The sequence below is a fragment of the Delphinus delphis genome, chromosome 11 (genome assembly GCF_949987515.2).
Source record: "Delphinus delphis chromosome 11, mDelDel1.2, whole genome shotgun sequence".
NCBI classification, from domain to species: Eukaryota; Metazoa; Chordata; class Mammalia; order Artiodactyla; family Delphinidae; genus Delphinus; species Delphinus delphis.
The window spans coordinates 43,196,547-43,220,716 of NC_082693.1; the positions used below are offsets into that span (position 1 = coordinate 43,196,547).

Consider the following 24,170-nt stretch of genomic DNA (forward strand, 5'->3'; position numbering starts at 1 on the left):
CTCTCCAGAGTGATGGGCTGGGCAGGAGCAGAGGGTGGGGCAGAGAACGTTTAGGTACTAGTTTGTTTCCCTGGCTCTGGAGCAGGATGCCTGGGGGCTGGGTCTCAGAGGTGAAACGTGGGGTTGAAGATGGACCCCGGGTTGATCTCTGGCTGGGGTCCGAATGCCTAGGTCCTTAGGGAAGGTCTGAGGGAAGAGATTGCAATCAGTGGACCCAAAGAGGTGGAAATAGAAGCTTGCAACTGAGCTCATTAGGGCAACCAGAGATGACAGAAGATCAAGAACTGAGGCTGAGCCTGGTAGAGATGACCTGGATTGGTGGGGATGGGAGCATCTATCCAGGGCATTCCCCATTAAGGTGAACTTGGACTGAAGAGGCCTGGTAGGGGGTCTTTGATGAGGTGGAGGGGAGGATGGAGGATAGGACAGAATGTATGGGCTGGGGAGAACGTCAGAGGAGAGGCGGAGTACAGGACACCGGATGTATTTTGAGGACCAACAGGATGTATTCCAAGGCAAGCAACTGGGACCGCGGCATGAGGCTGGAGTCTGGGAGTCTACGAGGTGTCTGGGGAAGATGCAGCTGCTGCAGCCTGGACCTGTCTGTACCTGCCCCAAGAGGGAGGGCAGCAGGAGGATTTCCCAGAATGCCAAGCAGCCAGCTTCAGGCCAACCCCAGCCAGAGGGAAAGGAGGTGTGAGTAGGAACTAGAACACTTGGGATTTAGGGACAGTGGAGGCAGGGAGGAAGAGGTCGGTAGAAGGGCGGGGGGACTGGAGTCTTGGAACAGTCTAGGAAAGAGCAAGGGGACTGAAGACTGGCATTCCTGGGTTCTGCAGGGAATTTAGGACCATAGGGCTAATTAAGGTACAGGAAGTTCAAGTTCCTGTTTCTGGGCCCCAGCAGTCTCTTGTCCTCACTCCACTGATCTGGTTTGAAAAAAAGATCTGTTTCTGCACCTGCCAAGATGCTCCAGCTCAAGGGCAAGTGAATCCTGGGGGTGCTAATGCCTTGGCATTGTTCTGATCCAGAGACCCAGAGATCTCAGGGGACTGTGGCCTTGCTGCCCGAATCTGGCCTTGGGGGGAGAAGGTAGGGTCTCCGAGCCCATCAGAGGAGGTCCTCTTGCTCCAGAACCGACCTACCACCATGCTGTTCGAGCCTAGTATCACAAAGCCTGCTTCTCCCACACCTTGTTACCTACCCCCCCTTGCCTCTTCCCACTCTTTCTCCTGGGTGGACTCAGAGGACAAACCAGAGTCAGCATCAGGCCTGGCTGATCAGTGATAGAGACCCCTTTGCCCTCAACCTCGTCCATCCTCCCACTCTACCCCCAGGGACTCTGAGTTAGGGAGGTCTTAGAAGAGGGGTTCCTTAGCTCACCAAGGGGAGGCAGCTGGCTGGAGGGCGGGGTGACCTTGCAGGCAGCTGGAGGGGGACAATGTGTGGGATGAATTCATTATTGATGAGCCCTGCACCCTGGGCTACTAATGAGCCCAGGCCGGCTGCTCTAATTGATGTCAAGAAACTTGAGACCCCCAGATCAGCTTCCCGCCTGCCAGCTGCCTCTCCTGAGCCCCCTCCCCCTTCTGTGCCCCCAGCTGCTCTGTTCCCTTCCCAGGGCCTCCTTTCCATCTCCACTGACACAGACGAGGCTAGGACTCAGGACTTCCCCTTCCCCTCTTGTCCCTTTGCATCACTCAAGTCTCAAGATGGGAGGCACACAGGCTCTGGAGGGGCTGGGAGATTGGGAAGGGGAAACAGACCAGAGCCTGAGAATTACAGTTCAGGGACAGAGAGGCTGGTGCTGGGTTACATCTGCAGCATTGCTGAGCCCAAGGAATTCTCATCTTGTTTTGTGCATCCTCGGGAGAGACCTTGTCACTCTCTGAGACTCAGAGGTACAGGCGCTATACAGACACACCCATGATACTAGCCCAGTACTCACAGCCCACTTCCCCTCCTCATTTCCTCCTCATAATCGTATAAGAAATCTCAGATTTGGCCCCTGGAGTTCGGCTGATGCCATTCCCACCCATCCCCCGAGAGGGCGAGTATGGGATTTCCTTCCTGGAGAATTCCCAGTGCTTTGTTATGCCACAGCTGTCATCCTCGGAAATACTGCGTGTCTCTTTGCCTCGTCAGGTCTCACCCTGCCTGTCAGTCCCTCTTCATTTATGGGTTCTGGGAAGAAGTTCCCAAGTTACAGAATTATCAAGACGTCACAGATTGGAGTGTGGAGCGGGCTTGGCCTCCTAGGAGAGATATTTTTGAGATCACGTGGGTACTGATAGGCAGGAGCCTAAGTTAATAAGAATAGCCCTGTTGATGGGGGAAGAAAGGTGAGGAGGACCTCATTTCCTCCCCTCCCCAAATTCCCATGAATTTGTGGCTATGCTGCCCTCTGGTGGCTGAACTGTGGTTTAGCAGGACATGAACATCTTTGCCTCTAACGATCCCGCTAGCATTTCAGCACCCCTCTCTGTCCTCTTCCTGGATATTAGGACAGTTCTAGAGAAGACAGGGGATCCTGAGGGGTTCCCTCACTCTGGTTTCTCTTCAAAGACCTCAAGGCCATGTTGGTTAAGCATGAGGGCTTTCACAGTCAGGCAAGGCTGAATTTGAGTCTGTGACCTTGGGCAAGTTACATAACTTCTCTGGACCTCAATTTCCCCTTGTGTAAATGGGGTTAATTGTACCTACTTCACACATTTAATTTCCATCAAATTAAATGAGATACTGTATGTAAACTATTTAACACTCCCTCTATGCACCAGAATACAATGGGCAATGAAAACAAAACAAAAACCCAGCTGGCTTTCTTCTGATTTAGTTCTGCGGCCTTTTCTCGAAACCCATTTCATTATTTTGATTTAGGAAAGCCCAGGTGAGTCTCTGGACCATGGTCCCCCACCTTCAACTTGGACCTCCCCCTTTGTATTCTTCCCTAACCCTCAAACCCAAAGAGAAGGGATTCCGCTCCCTTCTCTCCTGGAGGTGCTGGGGCCAGATCTGGCGGGGGCTGGGTGATGAGCAGAAGAGTCAAGCCTTTCTTTCACCCCTTCCATCATCTCTTTCACTTAAGAAAAGGGAACCCCCAAACTAGTTCCACAGTTGCTGGGGGTCATACTCTTGGCTCCCAGTGGAAAGAAGCTGCAAGAAACACAAACATTTCCTACCCACCAAGCGGTCTGGTTCCAGGAAAGTTCTGGAAAGAGTGGGGATAGGACAGATTCCAGCTCTGGTCAGTGGGGGCACCGGGCCGGGTTTATTGCACTTGCAACAGAGTTTAAATAAGTCCCGGGTGTCCGGAGCCAAGGTGAAGGGAGGGTTGGGCAGGGAGAGGAGGGGCAGCGTCAGTGCAGCTGGCGGGCAGAACCCAGATCCTGCAGGCTGGGGGCAGCGGGCTCCCCCTTTCTCCAGGGGACTAGTAGGGCCTGTGTCCGGCCAGTGTTAAGGTTCCAGATCTGTTGCCATCGTGGCCCCTTCAGGGTCCTGGGCAATTCCTGACTTCTCCTGAGTCAGAGGTGGATTGGGCCTCCAGGCCCAGGTCTGGAGCAGGCTCAAATGTAGTCCTGGATCTGCCTAGTTACGTCACCAATGTCTGAGTCTGGGTCCCAGATCAACCCCAGGCCCCAGGTTCGATCTGGCCCTGTTAGAGTTCTGATTCCCCTTGCAGCTGGTTCTGGGCCAGCGTGGATCCTGGTGTGGGATCTGTCCTGAGCGGGGCCTGGGGCACCATCCATGGTTATTGTTCCTTGTTGGCCCACCGGGGTGGGGACTGTCCAGAGCTGCCATGTCTCGCTCCCCAGGTTCCAGGTTCTTAGCTGGGGGCTTCTGGCAGGGCTGAGGACAGATCTTTGCAGGCTGGAGCTGGACAGGAAGTCCTGGTGGCACGTCTGAGCCGGAGAACTGGGATTGGATCCCCCAGTTCTGGTTCCAAGTTGTTTTCAGGAAACTCTCCAAAATGCAAAGGCTGCAGGGAGGCTGGGGCCTCTGTCCCTGGATCTGAGTTCCCCCATCCATGAGGAGGGCATGTGTAAACGAGGGTCCTTCACAGTGCATGGGGGGAGGGGATCCCCAGCTCCACACCTCCCGGCTCTGGCCCTTCAAGTATGTCTCTGGGCTGGGGAGAGGAGCTTCTCCCTGGCCCTCAGCACCTTCAGGAAGCACCCAGTCCCCTCCCCGTCAGTAGACTGAGGGTGGGGGGACTGGACCTTCAGGATTGGGAGTCTGGGATCGGGAGAAGTCAGGCATCAGAGGTGGCTGGAGGCTTGAGCTGAGCTTTTTCCATGGCGGTGCCGTATGGGAGGGAGCGTTTGAAGAATCCGAGCTAATGAGGGGAAAAGGAGGGAGAGTTGAGTTACTCTGGTTCCCCTTTCTCCGCAGATCTTACCCCAAGGCGGGATGAAGATGACTCTAGTGCTTCCAATCTCCCCATCTTGCAAAAGTGGCCCAAATTCAGGCTGTTAAGACCACCTCTCCAAGAGGTCCAGTGGGTTAAGAGGGCTAAGGTTGGGGGTGCTTTGGTGCCATAAGAATGCCCCCAGTTCAGCCAGAGACGGCACATAGGTGTGAAGTCAAGTTCTAAGTCTCATTGCCTAGGAGTGGCTGCCTCTCGAGAAGGGTTCTGAGGCTACTTCTAGGGCATGAACGATCAGTGACGGCTGCCATGGCTTTCTGGAGGAAGTGACAGCACAAATGCCACATACTGGCCACTTGGGAGTAACACTGATTTTGAAAGTAGAAATAAACTTATCAGCTTGAGTCAAGAGAACTTTTTCTAAGCTAGGGGCTGTAGAATGAAGGAAAGGATCCCATAGGCAGTGTCCAGACGGGATGCCTGTGGCCAGGGAGAGGTGGGGACATGTGGCTGGAGAACTGGTCTGGAGGCAGACGCTTGGGACTGTGCTGCCTCAAGGGCAGAACCTGGTGAGAGAGAGGCCAGGTCAGGTAGGATGTGGCTGACCTTGTAGAGGATATAGATGAGCAGACCTAGGAGCAGGAGGCCAACGAGGACGGCTAGGATAATGATCCAGAGCGGGACGCTGTGGCTGCCTTCCGCCTTGATCCACTGCACGGCTGTGGCCACCTGGGGAGCAGGTCAGGAGAGGTCGCTGAAAAGCCGTTAGTCCTTCCCACCCTACACTTGGCTCCCACTTGCCACTGGACCTAGACCCACCTTTCCCCTTCCGTCTTGGGCTAACAGAATTCTGATCTTCAAAATTCAAATTCCTACAATGTGCATTATTGTCTCTTACTTTTGGGCTTTCACACCTGCTCGTTCCCTCTCCCCAGAGAACATTCCTTTCCTGGCTGGTTAGCCCGGTAGATCCTATTTATCCTTCAGGTTTTGCTTAAACATCACTTCTTCCAGGAAGCCTTCCCTGACTCTGCAAGCCTGTGTTCGAGTGTCCCTATGATGTGTTCCCATAAACATGCTGGCACTTGTCACACTGTCTTCTCACTGCCCTGTCCATCTTGCTTATCACTGTATTCCCAGGACCTAGCACAGTGCCTGGCACACAGTAGATGCTCAATCAATATTTGTCACCATAATCAGACCAGCCCCCGTCGCATCCCAGTGCTAGCGCCAGGCCCAGCACTTCATCTTCCTTGGCCCAGACCTCTGGCCCGGGACTCACCTGCAGTTCCTTTCGGGGAAGCTGCCGAGGCAGGATTCGGTAGGGCATCTTCAGGGCTTCATACACAGCCTCACACTGCAGACTAAATGGCTGGTGTTCCCTCTGTGGGTGGTGGAAAGGTGTTCAGGGTGGCCTCTTATGGTATCTAGGAGGTCACTGGGCTCCCCATGGTCTGGCTCTGGTTATGATCTTTCCCTATTTTGGAATCATTCTCTTCTGAATCTCTCTCTGTGTTCCTTATATGAGATAATAAATGTGTAACTGAAGAGTTACAATTAGATGACAGCATGTTCAATAGAAAAAGCATTGTTTTGGAATCATGAATATGGGTGAAGCACCCAGGATGACGCCTGGCCTATAGGATGCACTCAATAAATGACTGCTCTCTACTGTTCCTACATCTGCTTGCCTCTCTGTGATGGATATGTCTTCCGTCCCTGTTTTCTATCATTCTCTGCCACTGGTCTCCCTCCCGCCCTCCCTCCTCTGAATGGGCCGGGAAAGGGAAGCTGTCGGTCCCAATGTGGCCACTAGGTGGCGCCAAGGACACACAGCCCTGTCCAAACAAGGGTGAGGGAGGGGAGCGCGGCTGCCTGGGTCCCAGTCACCAAAGCGGGTGGCTAGGGCAGTGGGGAAAGGAGCGTCAGTCCAGGCAGGCCCGAAGGTCGGAGGTCAGGACTGAGGTGAGGCTCCCTCACCTGGAGGAAGGTCTTGGCCCAGACGCGGAAATGGAGTAGCAGACTTCGGCTCTCTTGCCGGTGCAGTGGCCCCAGCTCGCAGCGCAGCCGGAAACACTCGGCCTCCGGGCATTTCTGGGAAGAAAGCGGAGGCTTGAATGCGGCGTTCCGCCCTGCTGGTGGCTCTGAGGATGCAAACAGATACTCAACGCTTCGACCCAGACCTCATTTCCAGGAGGACTTACCAGGATCTGAGGCCCTGAGGAGGCAGGGCTCCGGCCTGGAGCATCCCGTCTTTGCAGCCGGTGGTGCTGGGAACCCTCGGGATCCAACTGGAAGAGGAAAGGGACCATTAGCTGCCTCTCTCACCTCATTACAGCCTCTAAGTCAGCCTGCCTCTGGGGTCCAGAGCAGCTTCGACCTGGTCTTCCACCCATACAACTGACCACCTCCTGTGGCAAGGCACCGACCTCAGCACTGAAATACCGAAACGGGTGAGACTTGATCCTTGGAGTTTACAAGGAGGAGATGTCAATAGATAATTAGGGCCCCGTGCCTGCCTTGGGGCCTTTGCCCCGGCTGTCCCCTCTGCTTGGAATGCTTTCTCGAGTCTTCACACACAGGTTCACCCTTGCCTTTCATGCCTCAATTCACCTGTTCTCTCCTCAAGAGGTTTTCCCTGATGACTCAAACAGGCTCCCAGCCGGGCCCTGCCCTGCCCCAGCATTTTAGCACTGCACTCTCAACACTTCTCAATACCTGTTTCTCTCTCTCTCTCTCTCTTTTTAATTTTTATTGTCTCCTACCCTCCACTAAAACATAAACCCCATGAGAGTGGGGGCCTTGTGAGTTTTGTTTGGTGCGATCTTTCCTGAGCCTGTAACATGGCTCAGTGCATTGTTGTTTATGTGTAAACGAGCTTTAAAACAGGCACTGGGGCCCAGGCGAGCGGCTCTGAGGAAGGCTTTCCGGAGGTGGTGGTGCCGAGCTGGGCCCTAGGAGTACGCCAGGGCAAGACGTCAGGGAAGGATACTTCAGGCAGAAAGACAGAAGGGCAGTGCATAAAACAGTCTTTTCCCCTCCCAGGGTCTCAAGGTGTCTGTGGGCCTTCGGACCCCCTTCCAGTGGCCTAAGTCCTAGCTCCAGGCACACCCTACTTGGCTCTTCTAGTTTCCCGGCGACCTTCCCCAACCACCCTCGACTTGGTCCCCTCACCCCCAGGCCAGTCCCCAGGCCCCTCACCTCTAGGCCCTGTGGGTTGGGGGGGTGACTGGTGGTGCAGTTGCTGAGTCCTGTGACCCTGGTCACGTAGAGGAGCTGCTCACCTTCCAGAGCCTGGGGACAGCTGAGCTCCAGCACGCCCCGGCTAATGGAGCTGGGGCCCAGGTTGATGAGCTGAGGAGAGGAGGGCACGGTGATCATGGGAAGGGAGGCAGTGATTCTGCCCTGTTGCAACCCAGGTCCTGGTGGCCCGCTCATGCCTGCTGCGAGTCTCCCATCTCAGGAGCGAGGGAGGAAATCAACGGGCAGAGGCGAAATCCTCCCCAGCCAAGCCTCCTGGAGGAGGCGGCTCCATCCTTCCCCCACCCCTTTTTTTTTCTTTTTTTGCAGGAACTTAGCTCCCCAACTAGGGATTGAACCCGTGCCGCCTGCAGTGGAAGCGTGGAGTCCTAATCACCGGACCACCAGGTAAGTCCCCATCCTTCCCTTCTAAGTTGCTCAGCTGGCCAGTCTCTCACACTGATCCTGCCCAGGACTTTCTCTCTCACTCCCCACTCCCCCTCTCTTGCTCTCAATCCCTCAGGCTGGTCCCAGCCATCTGTCACTCATACAGCTCTTCCTTCCCTGTCATTCATTCTAGTCCGGCCCTCCACTCCCAGTAGCACACCTGGGGACCAGGGCCTCCCTGCCTCTGTCCCTCCTCACCTCATACACATGGTGGACAGCAGGGCCCACGTCCCCCTCCTCCTGCGGCTGGTCTCGGGGATGCCAGTCGGTCACAGGGAATAACACTGCCTCGGGCTTGGAGACACTAAAGAGGAGGGTGGTTTAGAGGACAGTGGAAGGTACCCCATCCCATATGCATCCTTTCCTAGAAGTCCATCTTGCCTCCCAGAGAGCCCCATTTTGCCCGGAGAACTGACCCGTTAAGGGAGACCTGGGCCTGAGCTTCCACAGAGAGCTGGAAGGAAACCACTTCGCTTTGAGAGTTGTTGAGATTCTTGCTGTGGGATGGAGGAGAGACTCAGGTGGTGCTGGAGCCCAGCCAGGAAGAATTTCACCTGCACCAGACTCCGCCCCTGCCCCACCCTCCTCGGCCCCGCCCCCAACTCAGCCTCAGCCTGGCCCCACCCACTCCCTACCTGAGGATCTGGAAGTCAAACTGGATGGTTTTCTTCATGTCCCTGAGGTGCGGGACTGTGAACCGAAGGCCACCCCAGAGCTGGAGGACAGGGAGGGAGGACAAGGGGGCTGTTAGACTGGGCGTCTGCCAAATCCCAATTGCAGCCCTCCTTCCCTATCCCACAGCTCTTCTCAGGATGAGCCGGTCACTTTCCCTTGGGTCCTCTCTCCTGTCCCAGACTTACACTGGCTCCCGCCTTCATGGGGTTGCCCAGGTCACACACCAGCAGGCGGCTCTGGTTCACAGCAAAGTAGTCACAGCTCAGGCTGGAGAAGTTCTGGAGGTGGGGTGGGTGCAGGTAAGGCTCTGGTGTCCCTGTGGCAGGATCTCCCAAGCCCTGCCTAAGAGTCCCCTCTCACCCCTGGGTGTCTGACGAGTCCTGAGTACTCAGCCTCCGGAGGGGCCGTGACGCGAAGCTCTGCCTCGTAGGCGCCGCCCTCACCCACATTCTGGGCATGGAAAGTGAGGTTCAGAGAGTTCTTGTCGCCCAGGTACACGTGGTTCTGCTCCCTGGAGGGGACACACAGGGTCAGGGACACTGGGGAATTAATCCGCAAACCAAGACAATGGGCCATAACAATAATAGACACCGTTTACTGAGTTCTAACTCTATGGCAGGCACTAGGCTAGATGCTTTATGTAGATTAGTTCATTTAATCCTTCCCCAAAGCCAGAGAAATAGATGCTCTTATTCTCACTATACAGATGAGGAAGTTGCATAATTTCCCAGGGTCACACAGCCAGCTAATACGTTCCTATTCTACTTTTTCACATGCCAGGTGCTTCCAAGCTCCATGTGTTCTGCTAGGAGACCTTGGCATCTGGAACCCCCCAGCTTGACGTCAGCCTTCACTTACCCAAACACTTCCAGCTGTAGGTCTGGCACACAGATATTGTCTTCTCCACAGTCCAGCAAGATCTGAGCCTGGGGAGCAGGGCAGCCTTGAGAGGGGGAGTTGCGACCCCCTCCTAAGCTGTCGGCTCCCCCCTCCAGGGCCCCACCCCTAGCGGCCCAGGCTCCTTTCCTCCCGGCCCGTCTCCCCACCCTGCCCTCACCTTGTCCTCTATGCGGCTCTTGCTCTGGTAGTGTAGGACTGGCCGAAGGCCGTGGCTGTCCACAGGGGCTTGGGGGTCCAGGGAGAAGTTGAGGGCGATGTGAATCGGGGAGAGTTTGTCTCGAAACTCTGACTCGTTCTGGGGCCGGGGGAGAGGGTTCACAGATTCAGGGGACACAGGGGACTTGGTCCTCATCCTCTCACATCTCCCTCTGTCCACTCAGGACCCTCCAGAATTCAGGTGTCCAAACTTGACCATGCTCATTGCTTCAGAGGCAGCCTGGTTCCCAGTTCCTCCAACAGAAGGGCCCCCTTCCCCAGCCTCCCAAAGTCCCAGGCCCTTCACTGGAATCTCCCTGTCTCTTTCCCTTCATGAGGGGAACCCAGTTCTACGTGGCCACTCTTCCCAGGCCAGTCCCGACCCTGCCCCCGGGCCCATACCCTGAGGTAGATCTTCATCTCTCTGCAATCCTCCCGAGCCCCGTTCTGGATGAGCAGGGTCTGGGTCAGGGTGGCCTGTCGGGAGGCCAGGAACAGTGCCCGCCGCGCTCCACCCTTCTGCTTCTGCCAGTCCAACTGGAGCTCCACCGTGAAGCCTGCAGCCGGGCACATACGTTAATGAGCATCTGCCCCTCCCTTCTAATCTATCCAGAGAGATAAGAGGTCCCCGAGTCCCCAGCCCCTCCATCCCCATCCCAGTGCCTGAAAGGTTCAGGCAGTCTCTCCCTCACCGATGGAGTCAGGAACGTGTTTTCCAGAAGCATTGAGGCAGAAGCTGAGATTGATGCTGGAGGAAGACCAAAGGGAAAGCTGGTGTATCCAACTGGAACAGGCATCCTATTCCCTACCTGCCTCCCAGACAGACCCAGGCTAGGACAGTCCCATTTGTCCACTTTCAAAGACCTGGTCTCCCTCCCCACTTCCAGGCACAGATGAAACACCCCCAGACTCCATCCCCGCAGTCTCCTGGGCACCCCACTCACCAAGATGCAGGGTTCCCCCCCAAGCTGCAGCTATGCTCCTCTGGGTTGAACATGGCGGGAAAGATGGTGAGGGAGGCACTGGCAGACACGATGGGGCGACCCCTGCCAAGAGTGGGTGTGGGGTCAAAGAACTAAGACTGCTCAGGAACCTGGGCACAGGAAGCTGACGCCCAAGCCCCAGGATCCCAGTCTGTGCACTTCCCCAAACTCGGCCCTGTTGAGAAATCCCCCAGTTCCCACGTCTCCCAGGCTGCCCCCTGCCCAAGTTCATACCTGTACACCACAGCCTTGTCTACACCAAAGGACCCCACAATCAGATCTGCAAGAAGTCAAGAAACTACCCCTTACAGCAAGCCCCAAATCAGAATCCTTCCCAACCCCTTCCAGTTGCATTGTTCAAGGAGGCCGAAGTGAGGGGACACCGCCATCTGGTGGCACCATCCTAGAACTGCACCCAGGAGCTTAGGAAAGTGCATTAGAGGGGCTAGGGTTCTGAGACCAGGGAATTCTAAGGTGAAAGGGGCCGCTGGCACAACTCACCAGGGTATCCGTTGCCATCCAGGTCTCGGCCTCCTCGAAGGGCAGAGCCAAAGAAGTCCGGCGTGTGGCCAGCTGCCCACAGGGGCAGCAGGACCTGGGAAGGCTTAGAGGCCAGGCCCCCTGGGCCCCCAGGGAATACAAACACCACTCCCTGCTGGTTCTCCCCACCAAAGGCAGCCCCAACGGCTACATCTGCAAGACACACAACACACAGCAGTCAGCAGGCCAGGAATCCAGGAGTTCAAATCTCTACCATCGGACCCCAGGACCCGGGATCCTATTTTCCCCATCTGTCATTCCCAGTATTCTAACCTCTTCAAGCCCCAAGATCCAGACATTGGGATTAAAATCCACACACCTCCTGGAGGAGTCACTGGGGGTCTTGGGTATCTTATCTGACAGCCATCTCTCCCCAAATCCCTTCTGACTCAGGCCCCCACTCCTCCTCAGCAACTTGAGCCCACGGTGCTTACCATTGTAGCCATCCTGGTCCAGGTCCCCCAGGGGGGTCAGGGAACTGCCGAATCGACCAAACTCATCGTGGCCAGTGAGGGTAAGGGTGGGCACAGGCTCCATGCCGGCCGGCCGCTGCAGGTAGACGTAGACCCTGCCCACCTCCTGCGGCCGCCCGTCGGCTGTCCGCTCCATGAGCAGGGGCGCCCCCACCAGCAAGTCGTCCAGCCTGAGGGTATGGGAAACCCAGTCATCCTGAGGCCCTGCCTTGCCATGCCCCCTCCTCAATCCCAGAGCCAGGAAATCCCAGGCATCTTGGATCCGGGCTCCTTCCCACCCAAGTGAGAGACCTGAGGTCTTCTGGTCTTTGGTTCTCAGCTCTCTCTTTGCCCCTGAGCCTAGGGAATGCAGGCAGGAGGAGGAGAATGCAGAGGAAAACTCTCCTTGCATTTTTCTGTCCCGTCCCTACTCCTCGTCCTGTGCTGTGCCCCTTTCCCACTACTCACCCGTCCCCATTGATGTCTGTGGCAGCCACTGCATAGCCAAAGTAGGAGGCCATCTGGGAGGGACAGAAGGGCAGCAGTGGGTCAGAACTAGGGGGTCAATCAACAAGGGCTATGAGGGGAAATCAGGGACTCCAGGGAGCCTGAGAAGCTGGGCTGAGCTTATGGGCTCAGGGCAGGGGCTTGGTTGGCAAAGGGCCAAGCTGGGTTGTGTGTGTGTGTGTGGTGGTGGGGGGAAGGTGTCCTCACCTGTTCCCCTGAGAAGTTGTAGAGGGACCGGATGTCTGAGCCATTAAGGATGGTGACCTGGGGACGAGGAGATATACCCATTGGTCCCAGACTCCCAGACCATCCCATGGGTACAGGATACCCAGGGGCAGGCATTCCTTGGAGACATAGATCACTTGTCTCCTAGTTCCCTCCTTTGCTTTGCCTCACATTCCCATCTCTATATTGGGTAGCTCCATCCCAGGGAGACTTCATTATTTTCCTCCATGTCACTTATCAACTACTACTGACAGATTTCGTACTTATCTGTCTGTTGTGCCTGTCTACCTACTAGAGTGTCAGATAAGTGAGGGCAGGAGCCTTGTTTTGTTTTTTGCTTTCTCCTCAGAGCCTAAAGTAGTGCTTGGTGAGCAGCTGACACTCCATAATTATTAGCTGAAGGACATCCACCAGCCCTCCCAAGTCACAAACACTCATGGCTCCCCCGACGTGCCCCCCTTAGTGATGGGCCCTTCCGGTCCCCTGAGGCTCTCGACTCCCTCTTCTCTTCCCCAGTCTTGCAGCTGTTCCTCTGGTGTGAGCCCTCCCCCAGGACTGCTGGAGAGCCCCCTGGCCTCCCCCTGCCTCGGGCTCTCCCTTCCCCTCAGCACCCTTCCTCCATGGCAGCGGGACCGATCGCCCTAGAGCCGGTCTAGGAGGGATACGGCTGGCTTGGAAATCCGTGGTGGTTCCCTGAAGCCACGGCCCAGTCTCAGCTTCTTGGCTGGTCCTCTGACGCCCTGGAGAATCTGGCCCCAACCTATCTGTTTCTGCCCAACCTCTCTTTAGTCTCCTCATGCCCAATCTGCCCATGCTGAACTGGCTTGCAGTTTTTTCCTTTCCTTCCCTGCCTCTTCTCACGCTCCCGCCCAGATGCTCTCTTTCCTCATCTCCACTGGTCTTTCATAGGACATTTTCTGTCCATCCCTGCCCTAGAAAAGAGGTTATTCTTCCCTCTAAACTGCTATATCATCTTGACCACTTTTCTGAAATTTATTCTAGTGCAGAAAGAATGCTGACTTTGGAATAAGACAGGTCTGGTTTTAAATCTCTATCCAGCCACTTACTAACTGGGTGATCTTAAACAACTTACTTGGTCTCTTTGAGCCTCAGCTTTCTCATGTGTAAAATGTGAATGGTAATATCTCCCCTGATAAGCTTGTTGCGAAGAATAGAACTCATGAGTGGACAGTGCCCGACGCACTGAGGGGTTCGTGAATAGGAGCTGCACCTTCGATTACAATCACTTGTGTGTCTTATCTTACATACTTGATTAGAAGCGCCTTACAAGATGGGGTATGATGTCTTATTCATCTTCTTATCTCTTACCTTGCCCTCATAAATGTTGGTAATTGAATGGACTCCTATAGCGTTCTTATCTATATCCTTTTTAAAGCACTCGCCATGGTCTAATAATAACAGCTACAGTTGTACACTGCCGCACAGTTCGCTAAGTACTTTCACGTGCATTATCTCGCTTCATCCTTACAAGAGCCTTGTGAGGTCAGAACTATTATTATACCATTATAAAGAGAAGAATGAGGCTCGGAGAGGTTAAGCAGACTCAAGGTTTTTATGGAATGAAGTGGGATAGGAATAAATCACAGATTGATTCATCCAGAGTGAGTACCAGAACTCAAACACTGGTCTGACCCAAGAGCCCGTGTTCTGATCCACTTTTTTCACCCCCCCAAACTGCCATGCATGGTTCTCTGTGATTAGCCAGGGGACGGGAGAGCAGAGGAGGGAGGGAGAGTCAGGCTGGGCCTTACGTAACCATAGGTGAGGTTCCCTTTGGGCACGCCAGCAATGAAGTCTGTAGAGGGAAGAGAAAGTTGTAGGCTAAGGGCAGGGAAAGGGGAGTCAGGCAAAAATGGTAAGTGTCTCAGTCCCTGTGGCTCCGGGTCCTGGGTCTCCATCTGCCCCCTCCCTTGGCCCCAGCCTGGGGACACACTCACCTTCTGTGTCATCGCCACTGAATTCACCTACAGCCACAGAGTATCCTAGGAGACAGGGTGGGCGGATATTAGGATTCCTGCTTTGGGGACCCCTCTGTCCTGGCCCATCCTCAATCCCTTCCCCACCCCTACTGGGCCTTCATAGTCAGCCTCCACATGACACATAGGGCAGGAGGCTGGGGATGCCTGGGTGGGAGAAGGGAGGCGGGGTGGGGGGGGTGAGCGAGGACAGGGGCCCCTGAGGTGCTCCCCCTGCAGCTCCCACCCTGTTTGCTCCCTCACCCAGGTAGCTGTCATCGTAAATGGAACTGGCCTGGCGAGTCTGCAGCTGCCCCCGAACTGGGTTGATCAGGTACCCGGGGTAATAGGATTCTGCAATCTGCTCCTGGGTGGCGGACAGGATCTGGCCTGGGGAAGGGGATAAGGAGGGGATGGCTGGAGGAGGAGGTGGCAGGGATGGGGGCACTGGGGGCTGACTGGGTAGGATTTCAGAAGTCTGGTTCAAGGAGGGGAAGCTTGTGGAGGGTGGTGGGAGAGGATGGGTAAGTCTCAGGAAAGGGAGAGGAGAATTGGGACGGGGGCAGAGGAGGGAAGGATGGTGATCTCGGGCTGGGAGAGGGATAAGAGGCCAGGTGCGGGAGACAGACGCAGGGAAAGAGGATGAAGGGCTTACCTTGCCAGAAATAGCTCCCTGGTCCGCCCAGGACCACACGCCCAGTCTGTGGGGGGAAGGAGGTGAGTCCACATCTGGTCCTGATTCCCCTGCATCCAGCACCCACAGCCACTCTCCTCCCAGATCCCTCCTCACCTTGGTGAACTCGGCACTGAAGCCCCCTTGGCAGTAACCCTGCCCTGCTGCCCGGCTGAAATCTGCAAGGGGAGAAGGTGGTGGGAAGGAGCTCCACACAGATGGGTCAGGCAGGAAAGAGCAGGAAGCTTGGGGAAGGAGAGGGGAGAGGGGGCCAGAGAAAGGACCTCTCTGGACCAGACAGTGAGCATCAAGGCTGATGGGGGGCGGGGGACCGTGGGGATTCACAGAGAAGGCAGACTCAGGGCTCGTGCCCCCTCTTGCCCTACCTGAGCGGCACGGCGCATACTCCAGAATCCGGGTGAAGTTGTCTGTGGAGAGGTAGCAGGTGCCCACGGGATCGCTCAGCGGCTCCTTCTCGGTGCGCCAGCTGTAGAGGGGAGCACAGGCCTGGGAGGGCCCAGGAGGAGGGGGGTCCAGGTTTAGTCCAACAGGACCTCTCTTCCCCGCCTCCCCCACTGTGCTCTGCTAACTGCAACCATTGCCCCTCCTGCCCACCACGCCACTCAGCCTGCTGGCCCTCACCAAGATGGAAGAGCCATGGGCTCGCACCGTCGCTCCGAACCACTGCAGGGACTTGTACTCCACAGGCTCCTCTCCCTCGAGGCTGGACGGTGGCGAGGACTCCAGGATCCGAGAGCCTTGGGGGAGTGAGAAAGGGGAGTCATGCCAGCTGTGGGCAGCTGAGCCCTAGAGCAGCCCGTGCCCTCAGCCTGGGGGCACCCAAGCACTTGCAAGCCCTGAGCCCATGACTCAAGGGAGGGGGAGTGGGGAAGGTCCTTACAGTCTGCCTGTTGTAGCCTGACTCAGCTTCCCCTGCACGCGTGCACACAAGCCCATGTGCACACATGTGCACATGCACACGCACACAGAACCTGGGGTTTCTAGAGGTGCATTCCCCTGGTCCGCCTGCCTCCTCACCCAGCTGGGACAAGGATGCTTGTGGTGAGGTGGGGAAGGACAGCTAGTTCCTGAGAGGGCTACCCTCTGGCTGCGCTTCTCTGTCTGTACCTGGGCCTGTGTCTCTAGCAGCACGTGTTCTATGTCCTTGACCTTTCTCACGTCACTGAATCTCTGCCCCTCGTGTCTGCGTGTGTGCGTGTGCGCATCTGTCTGTCTGGCTGTCTCTCTCCTTCCAAACCCTCTCTGCCTCTATGGGGCAGCCTTTTTTATTCCTCCGCTTCTCATCCGTCTTCCAGGTTTTAAAAAGAAATCGGTCGCTTTTGTGCTCTTACGCCACCCCTCCCCCACCGTCTCCATCTTTTGATGCTCTCCTCTTTTGTCCCCTCACCCCAGTTTATCTCTGGAGCCACACTGCTCAAGTTCATGTCCTCGCTCCACCTTCTACTAGCCGTGTGACCTTAGTCAAGTTACTTAACCCGTTTCCTCACCTATAAAATGGGGATAATAACACCTCGAGCCATCGTTGAAAGGATTAAGTGCGTTAATATATGTAAAGTGCTTACAACAGTGCCCAGTATATAGCAAGTGCTCTTGAAGCGTTAGCTGCTGTTATTATTCTTTCTCAGCCTGTTTCCTTCCATCCCTCTCTGCATCTACTCCGGACCTTAAGCTCCTTGAGGGCGGGGCCTTAATCATGTTTCAATCCCCTGCAGTACCAGCACAGAGCCTGGCACGCATTATCACTTAGTCAGTGCTTAGTTAAATGAATCGAATAGGCTCTGTGATTCTCCCTGTCTTTGTCTGTGTTACTGCCCTGGCCTCCCTGAGTTGTGGGTGATTCAAGGAAAATGAGAGCCACATGTTTCTGAATCATGCCCGCCCTCCTTGGGCTGGGCTGGGCTGGATTGGGAACGTGGTGTGAGTGCCACGGGGAGCCGCTGCACCGCTGCACGGAGCTGGAGCCCCAGAGCCTCAGAGCACGTGGCCGGGGAACTGGTCAGGCTCCGCCCCTCGCTCCAGACCCCGCCCGGGCCCCGCCCCCTAGCCTCAGCCCCACCCCTTAGTCCCTCCCTGAACCTCCCCGACCTACGAAGAGGGTTACCTTTGCTGTCAAATTCAATGGGGGTGCACTGTGCTGGGCTGGTGCCCCAGGGGCAGAGGTAGACGGCACCGCCCTGCAGCACTCCCGGCTGGCTGGTGTTAGCCTTGGGCGCTCCCACCAGCACGCTGACCCTGCGGAGGGGAAAGGAGAGGCAGCTCAGGGGGGCTCCTAGCTCTTCTCCAGTCTCCCCAGGCGGGAAGGACCCAGGCCTCTGGGCCAGGGTCTGGGTGGGCGTGGCACAGATGCCCCCCGGGTTGTATTTATATCTCAGAAGATGCCACAGATGCCAGAGGCCCAGGCCGGAGTCAGGCGGTCCCCATGTGCCGCTGTCACTAACACAGCCTCTCTCCTCCCCCCACTCTCTCCCCTCCTACCTTCCCCTGTCATTAGAAGGAGGAACCAGAGTCAGTTCTGGCAAGAGGCCGGGGCCAGAGCTTCTCTATCTCCTCTATGGACCTGCCAAGACTGGAGTTGCAGCCCCTAGAACCCCAGGGTCCTCTTACCTAGCCTATACCCTCTCCTCCCAAGCCAAAGCCCTTCTCTGGGCAAAACCCAGGCGTCCAGCTGCCCAGCCCTGGGGCATGTCAGAGGAAAATGTGAGTCTTGGAAACCAGGCAGAAGTGGAGAGAGGAACTGGAGAATGGTGAAAGCAAATTGTTCCCCTGGGCCTGGGCGTGGACCTGCCCTCACCCTGGGCTCTGGTGGGACTTCCCCATCCTGGCTGGGTCTCTGTCTCAGCCTCTGAACCCCTATCCCATACACCATTGGTCAGAGTCTGAACTCAGATCCGGGTCTTCTTGGGTCTTAGTTTTGGACACAGTGCCTCGTTCCCCCTGAGACGACGAGGAGAAGTTTGCCTTTGCTGGGGGTCCTATGTAATGGGGTGGTGACAGCTAAGGTCCTGGATAATTTTGCTGCCTCTGGCTCTGCCTCTATCATTCCTGGGTCCCTTGCCTCCAAGACCTCTGTGCAGTAGTCAGCCTTCTGGGCTTTCTCCTCCAGAGTCTCCCATGAGGCTGCATCTGGCAGCCGGGGCAACTGAACCAGTGTCCCTGCCAGCCGCCAGCCTTGGCCTCTGCTCTCCTCCCATAACTGGCTCTGGCACTGCTTCTCCATCTGTCCCTCTGCCCCTAGGACTGCTTGCTCTCTTGGTTTTGGTTTTAGGAACCCCCGTCTCTCTCTCATCTCAGATCTTGGGCTTCTCCATCTCTGTTGGTTTCTGGCCCCTTTCAGCTTTCAGCACTCCCAACACCCACCCTTTTCCCGCTATTTGGATCCCTTCATTAGCCTTTCTTACCAGGAGTCCCCAAGTCAGGGATTACGGTAGAGGTCACAAAAGCGGGTGTGTGTGTGACGGGATGGGAGACAAGAGATACATCAAGTAGGGGTGGGGTGGGGGGTCCAAGAGGAATAGGAATGGGAACACCAGAGAGAGCAGCTCCAAGGGGCTGAAGCAGTGAGGGTGGTCTAGCAGGGCCAGAGGGTGAGGATGGGAGAAGAAAGGGTCCAGAGGGATAGGAGGGAGGCCTGGAGTGAGCGTTCCTGGAGTGGTGGGGGGTGGGGTGCCAGCCTCGGTTACCCTGGGGACAGGAAATGTTTACTGCCTGCGGCTTCCTGTCTGTTTCCAACCTCTCACTTCGCCGTTTGTCTCCCACCCGGCCGCCTGCTGGGCCCCACCCCTCTCACTCAGGCAGTACATTCAGTAGGGGGGTGGGAGCTGGCTACTCGGAGGCACAGTGACCTGGTTGGCTGCCAGGCCTAGTAGGTGAGGTTGGTGGTGGGGAGAGATTGCATTGCCCCCGGGCTGGGGGAGGAGAGAGGGGTGCAAGCCTCTGTAGCAGAGGCAGCCGCAGAAAACAGCAGTGGTGCAGGGGTTCTGGGTCAGGCACTAGCTCAGTGTGGACTTGGGAATACCCTCTCCCTCTTCCTCTGGGTGAAGAGGTTGAACAGGTTATCTCAAAGTCTTCCGGAGCTCCCATACTCTTCCAGGAGAGCGTAGGGGCTTGGCCAAGGGACCCTGCTCCCACCCCCAATTTTCCCACCACTCCGTGGAGGGGGGCTGAGCCTGGGTGCTCCTGGGATGGCCTGAGGAAGAAGCTTGGAGTTTGGCAGGGCGGGCAGGTGAGAGAGAGGCCTTACAAGGCTTAGAAAGCCCACAGACTTGTGGGCCAGGGGCATATGCCATGGCTGCGTGAAGGTTCAGGAGATCTGGGGTACAGGCAAGGGACACAGATCCCGACCCAGACTTGCCCCGTGCCGCCCATGGCTTATACCTGAGGATGCAGTGGCCCTTCCTTCCCAGCTCCTCCAAGTCAGTCCAGTAGCTAGTGCCCTCCCCTACGTGCCAAGAGAGGCGCCCAGTGTCAGGGGTGGCACGTCACATACCTTATCCTTATTCTCCCACTCCTGGTTCCTGCCTCCTAAATCCTACAGCAGTTGGGTCCTACTAGGGGTCCAAGAAGGTAACGATGGAGGGTCCTTGGGCTCTTTTCAATATTTCAGAGAGCCTAACGGAAATCATGCATTTACCTGACAAGGCAGCCCAGGCTAATTAAAACCTCAAGTGTATTTGCTTTGGGCCGGAATTATATCAACTCCTGTGGGGAACCTAGTTATCTCATATTGGTCAGAAGCTCTGATTGGCAGCTATAGACGTCTTCTTGTTCTAATTTTCGGTGGATAAAAAAAAAAACAGGAAAAAGGAATGAATTATTCCTTCCTAAATGCAGCTTGGCAGATAAACTCTTCCAAAATATAGAGACCAAGGGAAGAAATAAATTGCCGTAATTTATTTTGAAGCCTCGGAACTCTGATGTTCTAGAGCTGCTTCTTGGAGACCCAGGCTGCCTCAGCACCGTGGTTTGAAGACTTTCTTGTCGATGCCTCAGGGCTGCCACATGGAGTGAGCAGAGGCCAGTTCGGTCCTGACACTCCTCTCCATCTTCTTTCAGAGCAACCTCTTTTCTCTGTTTTTTTTTTTTCTTTTTTGTGGTACGCAGGCCTCTCACCGTTGTGGCCTCTCCCGTTGCGGAGCACAGGCTCCGGACGCGCAGGCTCAGCGGCCATGGCGCACGGGCCCAGCCGCTCCGCGGCATGCGGGATCCTCCCGGACCGGGGCACGAACCCGTGTCCCCTGCATCGGCAGGCGGACTCTCAACCACTGCGCCACCAGGGAAGCCCTTTTCTCTGTTTTATATAGAATGCCCTGATAAGATATCATTTGAATTGAAAGAAAGAAAGGAAGGAAGGAAGGAAGGAAGGAAGGAAGGAAGGAAGAAGGAAAGGAAGAAGGGAAGGAAGAAAATAAAAAACTGTAACAAAAAATACTGCTGACCTAGTCCCATGTCCTCATTGTACCGATGGGGAAACTAAGTCCCAGAGAAATTAAGTCACATGTCCTGGGGTCACTTAGAATCCTTCTCAACCTAAGAACAGAAGCCAGGAATCCTGATACCTAGGCCACTGTTCTGGTCTACCCCGTTGCCAATTTGTTCCCTCCTCTCCTCGCCACTATCTCCCCAGCCAGGCTTCTGATTAACCAAGTTCCTGTTCAATACATGGTTACTGTTTGACTCTATTGGCCTGACAAGGTCGGGGGTGGAGAGTAGCAAGTGGACTGGACCCAGCTCCTGCAGGTCCTACGGCAGCCCTGGCCAGGCCAGAGGAAACACCTGGTTCTGGGTCCCCCAGTGTAGTCTCGAGGGAAATGCCTGGCTGGCTGGGAAGGAAGAGTTGCCTCCACTTGTGGCAGCTCCACATGGCGAAGGAGCTGGGCTAAGGCTGGTGCACCTTTCGAGCGCAGGTCTTGGGTCAAGTCACTTGCCCTCTCCAAGACTTGAATTCTCTACCCATAAAATGATGGGTTGCCCTTGAATGGTCCCTAAACAAACTTCTAGTTCTAAACTTCTATGATTCCTGAAGCTTCAGTTCATAGACACGCATAAAATGGGAGCCGTAATGCTTCGTCTGTCTAAGGCAAGGATTTTTGTAATGATCCGACAGAAAAATTGATATGAAAGTGCTAAGGAATGTGAGGCACTATTATGACTATCTCTGCCATAAGCAAATATTAAAAGTGAGTAAGAAATAGTGAAAATCTGAGACAAAGAACTAGGTGGTGTCCAGGGAAGAGAGAACCAGAAACAGAAAATAGCTACCTCATAAAAGTCCTACCTCCACATACCGATCACCCTCCACGGACCAGGCGATTTTTATATATATTGTCTCGTTTAGTCCTCAGAACAGCCTCATAAGTTAGGTGTCTGATTTTCATGAGAAGACCAGGCTCCAGTATTTAAGTCTTAAGTAACTCAGCCCAGGTCACACAAAGAACAAGTAAGTGGTGAGGCCTGGACGCACACCCAGCTTGGCCTGACTTAAAGCCTGCCCCTTTCCTACTGTGTAACCTCTCTAGTGCTTACCCTGCCCTCTGATGCTGTTTCGGTTTCCACAGTGAGAGGTGATAAAGGGGGCCAAGAACACTGAGGCCCTCCCTCTCCAGAAAAGGCCCCAGGTGAGGGGCTACATTTGTCCCCCACAGGTAGGAGGGGTTGAAAGTCCCAGATGTGGTGGGGAGGGAGGTCATTGGGGAGGTGGAATGTTCCGAGTCCTATTCTAAGAGTGCTTTGTAGAGAGAAAATGAGAGGGGGAGGTGCACAAGCTGGACACCTGGGTTCTCTTGGGAGAAGAGATGAGCAGAGGGGAGGGGGAGGGGAAGAGACTGCTGGGTCCTGCTTTAGAAAAGGGCTTTTGGGACTTTAGGATCAGGCCAGGGGCCAGACAGACACCTAGGGAACCAAATGGGAGTGTGTGAAAGTCCAGATGTTTCAGAGGAGTGTTTTAAAAGGGAGATGACACTCTTGTTAGGTGGGAGTGGGGGTGGGATAAGAGGAAGGTTAAGATACAGATAACTGGATACCCTATTGTGGGGGAGGATCCCTTCCCCTCCCTCCCTCCCCCTTCTCTACCCCGTTAGGTTTGTGGTAAGGAGTTGCAAGGGGCCTGGGGGAGGCCGGGCCTGGCAGAAGCTCCAGGCCAGGGTGATGCAATGGGGTTTGGGCAGGAGGCCAGGGGGGTGGGGTGGGGGCTGGGTGGGGACCTTGAATAGCCCAGAACCAACAGCTGGGGCCTAACCATCCTCCAGACAAAGGAGAAATATGCCCCATACCCCAAGTGAATTACCTAGATTAACCCCTTTTCTCCAAAAATTAAAGGAAATGAGTAGAGCTCAGTTAACTGTATCATGTGTAGGAACAGCTCACCTCTGACAGAGGTCCTATCAAAGCTGGATACCAGGGGTGGTCGTGCTGGTGGCGATGGTGGGGAGCAGTGGCAATCTCAGAGCCCAGAGATGCAGAAAGAGGATTATTCCAGACATCGTGGAGGATCAGGCATCTGGCACCGGGGAGTCCCCGTCCCACCCCAGGAGCAGCTTCCTTCCCCTCTTACTCCCCCCCCACATTTAAACAAACACCCTTGTTCTAATGTTGCCTAGCTCGTTTCCCCAAGCCCGTGGGCTCCCCATTTTCCTGGCACACAGGGTCCGCTCTGCTTGTCACCCTGCTGAGCTGGGAATGGGGATCCTCCTTTGAGACTTCCCCGGTCTCTGAGGTCCTGTGTTCTGACGCTCTTGGGCCCTGCGAGCCCGCGTCTCCCCAGCTTCCGACCCCAGCCCCAGAAGTCCCGGTCTCAGCTCAGCTCCAGCCGACAAGCTACAGGAAATCAGTTTTTCTCTTCCTCCCAAGAGCTAGAGGAAGAGGGAAACCGCCCACCCCCCTTCACGGGCGCACACACACCCCTCCCGACACATCCGAGCCCCCGCCCTTGGCTGAGACAGCCCCCAGCCCCGGCGCCCCCCAGGACCAGGGTCCCGGGACTCTCCCCAACTTCCCGGATCCCCTCTTCTGAACAGAGATTGGGGGTGGCGGGCGGAGTAGGAGACCGAGGAGAGAGGGGAGGGAGCCGCCGTTCCCCTCCCGAGTCTTTCCCAGTCTGAGTTGAGGGGGGAGGGGAGGGCTGGCCCCCATTTAACCTCCGGACCCCTTCAGCCTCCGACTCCCTTCTTACTACACACAGCTCATTCTGCTTCGACCCGTTCTCTCTCCGCACAATGGCCCTCAGGGGTCCCGGGGTTCCCCAGTGCTCCAAAATGCCCACCCTGGCCTCCGCGCCCCCTCTCCGTCCCCATCCGCCTCCGGTCCCGGCAGCTCTCGGATCTCAGCCAGAGACCCTCTGCTCTCCATTCCCGCGCCCTCCTCTCTCTTGGCCCCAAGACCCCGGCCCAGACTCCTCCAGCTTGCAGCTTCGTGTCCTCTCCCCACCCCACACGTCTCCCTGCTGATCGCTCTCAAACTCCTGGCCACCCTCCACGCCGGCCACTGTCCCCTCCCTACTCCAGCGCGGGCCCCCAACTCCGGCGAGGGCCCCCAACTCCAACCCTAGACCTTCCAAACTCCGCCTCCCAAACTCAAGCCTTGGTCCCCTCCAGACTCCAGCCGCGCCCCCTGTCTCCAGGCGCGCACCCCCGACCCCGCCAGCCCGCCGCCAACCCTCCTCAACTCACCCGTCTGTCCCCGGCCGGTAAAACTCCACCGAGAAGCCGAAGAAGGAGCCCGGGGGCCCGGAGAGCACTGCTGGGCCCTCCGCGTCTAAGTTGAAGCCCCCGACCCTGGGCGGCGGCGGCAGCAGCAGCAGCAGCAGCAGCGGCAGCAGCCGGGATCGGCGCCGGGGGCCCCAGCGCAGCTGCACGGCGAGGAGAGGGGACCCTGGCGTCCGGCTCCCCATAGCACCCGCTCTTCCCTGTCCTGGGGCCACCGACCCGGAGCCGCTTCCTAAACCTCCCAGAGGCGAATGACTCAACGCGGGGAGGAGTT

General features: G+C 56.1%; 1 protein-coding gene across 1 annotated transcript; it reads right to left on the reverse strand.

Annotated features, from left to right (window-relative positions):
* Positions 1–2,555: 2,555 nt before the first annotated feature.
* ITGA5 (integrin subunit alpha 5) lies at positions 2,556–24,170 on the reverse strand. Its single transcript, XM_060024914.1, has 30 exons — positions 23,861–24,170; positions 17,299–17,429; positions 15,819–15,934; positions 15,563–15,683; positions 15,294–15,355; positions 15,159–15,204; positions 14,768–14,893; positions 14,486–14,530; positions 14,300–14,343; positions 12,510–12,566; positions 12,264–12,316; positions 11,778–11,986; positions 11,305–11,496; positions 11,038–11,083; positions 10,765–10,866; positions 10,513–10,568; positions 10,223–10,377; positions 9,783–9,920; positions 9,584–9,651; positions 9,086–9,236; positions 8,911–9,003; positions 8,686–8,765; positions 8,467–8,547; positions 8,249–8,354; positions 7,565–7,717; positions 6,568–6,654; positions 6,344–6,457; positions 5,646–5,747; positions 4,970–5,092; positions 2,556–4,333 (listed from the first exon to the last, which is right to left on the reverse strand). Exons 1-30 carry the CDS (start codon positions 24,079–24,081, stop codon positions 4,250–4,252), a joined length of 3,162 nt encoding a protein of 1,053 aa, XP_059880897.1. The 5' UTR covers positions 24,082–24,170; the 3' UTR covers positions 2,556–4,249.